Source organism: Channa argus, chromosome 6 (genome assembly GCF_033026475.1).
Source record: "Channa argus isolate prfri chromosome 6, Channa argus male v1.0, whole genome shotgun sequence".
In the NCBI taxonomy this organism is placed as follows: Eukaryota; Metazoa; Chordata; class Actinopteri; order Anabantiformes; family Channidae; genus Channa; species Channa argus.
The window spans coordinates 14266873-14273159 of NC_090202.1; the positions used below are offsets into that span (position 1 = coordinate 14266873).

Consider the following 6287-nt stretch of genomic DNA (forward strand, 5'->3'; position numbering starts at 1 on the left):
CTTTCTCTGTGAATCAGTCAGTGATTATTTATACCTCATGGTAATTTTTGAAGGTTTTAAGGTGGGTTGTTTCTTTAGCCAATTCAAATTTAAATAGTTAAATATGGACATCTGGATGTTTTTGAATTGGAATTTCCTTAATGCATATCAAAACATAGCTTAGCACCACATAGCACAAAGCACATGTACATTTAAATATTCTGTTAATAATCCATCTACTCAGAAAAAAAAAAAGTGTCTTTGCTAAACTTTAAATGTGTTGGTGAAACTATCCAATGAGGCTGAAATCCACTTCAGATTTGTGTTCTCAGATCAAAGTACTGAGAAGTTGCTCGGGGATCAAATGAAGCAGGGAGAGGGCAACGACTGTGATTCTGCGGAAGGATTAAAACATAGATTAATTAAATATATTCCTCTACAAACTGCTGCTGCATTTTTTAAGACCATGATGCAAACACTGGGACTCGCTATGGTTTGTCACTATTCATCAGTGATTCTCTTTGAGGATTATTGTTGCGGACGCCTCTGGGATGTGCCATGCTCTTGGAAGACAACACATCTAAAAATTGAGCCCTGTGTGAATCCCAAGAGAATGGCAGGGAAATCAGGAAACACAGGATTGAAATGAACACTTAATTGTGACAAATCTCGAACTGTTTAAGACTGTTAAAACTGGCCGTTGTTCATTATATGCATTTGTGAGACAGTTACTTAAATAACAACACAGCCAAAGAGTTGAACATGGATTCCACAAATTTATTATCCTCCAAAAGTCCAGAACCAGAGTTCTTATAAAAGGCACATAACTTCTCTCAAACTTTAATAAATGCAACTAAACAAAAATTTTGCTAAGTGCCAAGTTGAACTTTAAATTAAATATATTTACAATAAATAACACTTTATACAGATTTACACAGTTAATCGTGCCATTTCCAGCGAGGAGAAAAGACTAATATTTATCAACATACCTCCCATAACATAGAATTTTGTTTCTGCTTTAGGCACGTTTACTGCAAGGAACACGTATGAACAAAAATATGGGTAACAATACTGAACATTTCCCTTTATGCAATGAATACTGTTTATAGATAGGTTCTCGTTGATGCTAGTACCTGTGTGTCCCTTGGCAGCAGCAGAAGAGTAACAGTTCAATTCAACCACTCAACTTCTTATAAAGTCTTTAGCAGCTCCTTACACAGGGCAGTGGTGTGTGTGTAATTCTGAGTTTGTGTGATTGCGAGTGTTTTTGTTGTCGTGTATGTGTTGAAGCCGACTCCCACTCAGACATGTGTGGGGTTGTCTGAGTGCAGTTCAGTCTTGGCCATGTGCAGAACCACAGCAGGAGATTTGTAGTGGCAGTGTGTGCTGCCGCAGCTGACACCACTGCAGGGCTTCCTACTACTAGTCCTGTCTGCCAGCTTCCTGCTGCACAAACCCTGCCAGGTCTGCAGGGTCTTAGAGCTCCACACCCACACCCCGCTGGTAATGCCAACCACCAGCGACATGAAGATCTTCAGCATGAACACAGCCACGGTGGGCACAGACGTCTGTAGTGTGCAGTCGCTGCTGTGCCCGTTGAACGAGCCGCACTTCATCTGCAGCCCCCTCAGCTTCCAGTAGTCCATGTTGAGCCTCTCATAGAAGTAGCAGACTATGACGCAGGTGGCCGGCACTGTGTAGAGGATGGAGTAGATGCCGATTTTCACCATGAGCTTCTCCAGCTTCTCTGTGTTGGTGCCCTCCGTCTTCATCACTTTTCGGATGTGGAAGAGAGCCACGAAGCCTGTGAGGATGAAAGAGGTACCGATTACCAGGTAGCAGGAGAGGGGGATGAGGACGAAGCCAGTGAGGGCCCCAGAGTCCATGCTTCCTACATAGCACAGCCCTGTCAGTTCATCTCCAGCCACCTTCCTCATTGTGAGGATGATGATGGTCTTTAGAGCAGGGATCCCCCAAGCAGCCATGTGGAAGTAGTTGCTGTGGGCTTCGATGGCCTCGTGGCCCCACTTCTTCCCTGCAGCCAGGAACCATGTGAGCGTGAGTATGACCCACCAGATAGAAGAGGCCATGCCAAAGTAATAGAGGATGAGGAAGACAATGGTGCAGCCTGTGGACTCCAGCCCTTCCTGGATGATGTACAGCTCACCATGTTCACGATCACAGGCAATATTTTCTGCCCCAGCCACAGAGCGGATGATGAAGGCAACAGAGTACACGTTGTAGCACATGGAGAGGAAGATGATGGGCCGCTCGGGGTATTGGAAGCGGTGAGGCTCTAGGAGGAAGGTCAGGACGGTGAAGGCAGTGGAGACAAAGCACAGGATGGACCACACTGTCATCCAAATGAAGGCAAAGTCTTTGTCCTGTCTGGACCAGAAGACATCTACCGCTGGGGAGCAGCGAGGTGCACATGACTGGCTCTTCTCCACAAACTGGAACTTGTCTGGGTTCTCACAAGAGCCCGTGCTGCCCGGCGAGCGGCCGCTGCTGGTGCCTGGCTGCCTGGGGCGAGGGGGCACCGGAAGCATCCCTTCGCCTTTCTTCCCCTCTGTCCTGGTTTCATTCTCGGGGGCCTCCATGCACAGAGCATTGGGGTCGTTTCTGGTGGGCAGCTTGGAGCAGTCCAGCGAGTCCGGCCAGGTGTAGCTGAACTTTTTCATGATGGGGGCACACCTCTCCCTGGCCTGCTCGCACATGGGTCTGCAGGCGGGGATGGAGGTCGACACTTTGTCTGTGCACATGGGGGCGTAGAGGGAGCAGAGGAAGAAGCGGAGGTGCACATCACAGCCGTAAGCCACGAGAGGGGCAAACTCGTTCAGCTTGATGGCAGCCTCGTTCTGGTTGTCGTGGTCCATAAAGTTGGGCATCCGAGTCAGGTTGTAGCCGATCCCCTGGCACATGGGGATCACGATGGGCTCGCACTTGGCCGGTCTGCCTCGTTCTAGGTCGTAAGAGCCAATCTCAAAGCTGGAGCCCGAAATCACGAGCAGACACCAAAGAAAAATCACCACCTTTAACGGAGAACCATCCATGCTTATTTTCTAGTAAAAAAAAAAGCTCTGTGTTTTAAAAATGATCATGGGAAAGCCAAAAACACGGGGTCGGATCAGAAGCGAGATCCTCGCTATTTCCCCATGGCGCAGCAGCTCCGAAACGCTCCAAAACAGCGGCACACACAAAGTAGCTGTTCAATTATTTAATGTTGCATTAAAACGGTTTATCCCACGGACAGTCGAGGTAAAGGTCCGCCAGAGAAACGTGACAGTCACAAAGTTCGACGACCAACGGAGGGAAATCACCAAAACCAAACACCGAGAGCTGAGCGTAAATCCTCTCACCGAAAGCTGCTGATCGCTGATCAAAAAGAGTTAATCGGTAATCTTGAAGCGGATGTTTGTGGCGTCTGAAGCGGGTCGACTTGTGAGTCTGTCTGCGGGCTCCAGTTCTTAGTCCTCCGCTTTCAGGCTCGACACTGAAGTTTGAGAGCCGCTCGGTGTGACTTCAGTCAGGGGAGAGACAGAGAGGAGGAGGAGGACGACGAGGAGGTGGGGGGGGGGCGCTCCGTGACGCTCACATTTCAGCCAGAGCACCACACAAGGAAAATTATCAGACAGATGCCGGAGGATGGTCAAATACTTCTGACATTTCTGCTCTGAATAGTACGACTCTCACACCCTTTACTACAGAAATTGTAGCAGTGCCACAAAGCTATATACCCAATATATAATAATAATATATACTCAATTGTGAGCACAACTACTGCATTCGTTTAAACAAAATAAAACGCAGGTCTGCTCAAACACAACAACTTTAGGCCTAAATGATGCACCAGCGAAAACCAAGTTTTTTACATACTGTTCTGTGCACGAGCAAGAAGATATCAATAAAAAGAGCACTTACTTTCCACTTAATATAATTTATGCACGTGTATTTTATTCAAGTATTTAAACTAGATTACAAAACGAATTGTATATAAGCAGGAGCTCAAGGGTCTTTTAGTATACATTAATTATTTCATAACTGCTGCACCATGAACATGGAATTCATGTTGTAGCCACTGACTACTTGGCAATTCAGGTTGGAAGCATAGGCCTTTTAGTAGTTACAGTAATCTTACAGGATTTTTCTACATTGATTATTACAACTAATAAATTCAACAGTAAAAAGTAATATGTAAAATGGAAATACTCATATAAAGTTCAATATCAATATTAACTCAAAACTTTTTTGTGACATTGAACCTGTGGCGGGTTAGAGTCTCAAAAGGAGACCACACAGTCAGCCAGTACTGCAGAGTCAGAGTCACTGAGTAGTTTATTTTTCTTCCCCATTGCTATAGAAAATAATACACTCCTCTGGTAACATGATATTCCCATTGGAATTTTACTGTTACTGACTCATAATGATGCTGTCACTATTTTTGTTAATGTTGTCATGCAATATAATGTGAAACTTTATTGAGCCCTGCAGGTCAGTTCTCTCTCAAGCAAACACATTTGCAGCTTATCGGGGCTCCACTGCATTGCCACAGGGCACTTTGGGCTAGAAAATGGACCAGATGATGCTCTTTCTAAAATCATAAAGAAGCATGCACATGATGAATCCACAAATAGGATGACTTGAATTGGCACGATGGAAAAAGACAAAGCAGTGCAGAGTGCACAGAATCAAGCATAACAAGCAACAAATGAATTGCAGCAGTGATTGTGCTGAGCAGAGGGCTATTGTTTCCATCTAGTGGCTGAATGAGGAGAGCCCACAGCTCCTCAGCTGTTGCACTGAGCATTTGATCTTTTCTCAAACGGGTGGAACTCAAGGATTTTGGCCTCTGGCCCTGCAGGACTGAATTGGCTGTCAACTGCATACTGTCTCTATTAGTCCCACGTCTGATGGAGGCAGTTTTGCTCTTTAAAGGCCTAAAAAGTACTTGTTTCCAACATTCAGATTGTTGCTGACACCATATTAAATAAGTTGAGCAATTTATATTGAATTTCATGTAATGTATAGCTTTTGCTGAGGGTTAAATGAGAAGATTACCATTCACTAATACATTATGAGCAACATACCTGCCAGGAGCAGGTGTCAAAGGCCCTCAAAATACACCAGCAAAGCACCTCACTAATTAAGTCACACATCTAATATCTTGAAAACAAAAACAAAATCCTAATTTATTGGTTTACCTGGTTTTAGGCCTGCACCTGAAAATATTTTTGATTTTCCAGCCAAAAATATAGCATTTACAAATCAGATTTCCTAGATGTTAAATAAGTAAAATAGATTTGCGAATGGATTAGGATTAAATGTTAGCTGGACTGGGCAGACTAACTATTTCTATTCTATTTGTTTCTGGTATTATAACCAGTCACTGGCTTCAGATTTATATTTATTCCACATCTGTCCATGTGAAAGTGGTATCAGCCTTCTCATCCCACTCTCAGCAAGTTTTTAACAAAATCACCACTATCCCTTTAATGTGACTAAATCCCACAATATTTTGATCCTGTCTGAAAAAGTTGTGAAAATACTGTAGCTTAAATACTGCACTTTGTATTATCAGACTGTAAATTTACCTCTGACATATGAAGGCATGTCTCCTCTTCTTTTGCTGTTTGATGACAAATTGAGCTAGATGAAGGCTGTGTGTGTAGCTTTATCAGATCTGGCATCAGGTAGAAAAAAAAGCTTCCAACTTCAAATTAAGCCTGATCGAGTGGGGGAGGAAATACATTCCAGGCTCCAAGATGATATCTTATTGTACGTCAGTGCTGAGGCTCTTGTTGAATCAAATAGAAATGCTTTGACTGAAGTTCCATTACTACTCAGCAGCCTTTCCACTTTAACATTTTCAAGTTCACACTTCAAAGACAAGGGTTCATTGGCGAGGGCCTGGAGAAGCCTGAGTGCGCCCTTAGAAGGCCTCAGATTATTATCAGGGGGATATCTCTCTCCAAGGTAAGCAGCCCATATCAACGTGCATTAGTCACAAAGCCTCTTATGGTGGTAGCACTGGTGGATCAATGTTTGACCCTCAAAGCAGTTTAAATTATAGTTAACTGAGTTAAGCAGCATAAGGACTGATCCAAGAGCAGTAAACCTCATAAAGCAAAAAAGATTTAAGCCACTGTTTCATTCAATGAAAAACAAATATTTTGTTTGCATTTGTATGGATTGATCAAGCCAGTTTATAATATTTATATTATTATATTATTATATTATAACATGTTAGTGAGCCTTGGATGGGCTGCTTGATTATATTTACACAGTAAAGCAGTTTCCAGTCCAAGCTA

At 43.6% G+C, this 6287-nt stretch overlaps 1 protein-coding gene across 1 annotated transcript; it reads right to left on the reverse strand.

Moving 5' to 3' along the window:
- Positions 1 to 735: 735 nt before the first annotated feature.
- On the reverse strand, positions 736 to 3519 carry fzd9b (frizzled class receptor 9b). Its single transcript, XM_067508397.1, has one exon. It carries the CDS (start codon positions 3030 to 3032, stop codon positions 1281 to 1283), a length of 1752 nt encoding a protein of 583 aa, XP_067364498.1. The 5' UTR covers positions 3033 to 3519; the 3' UTR covers positions 736 to 1280.
- Positions 3520 to 6287: the final 2768 nt, after the last annotated feature.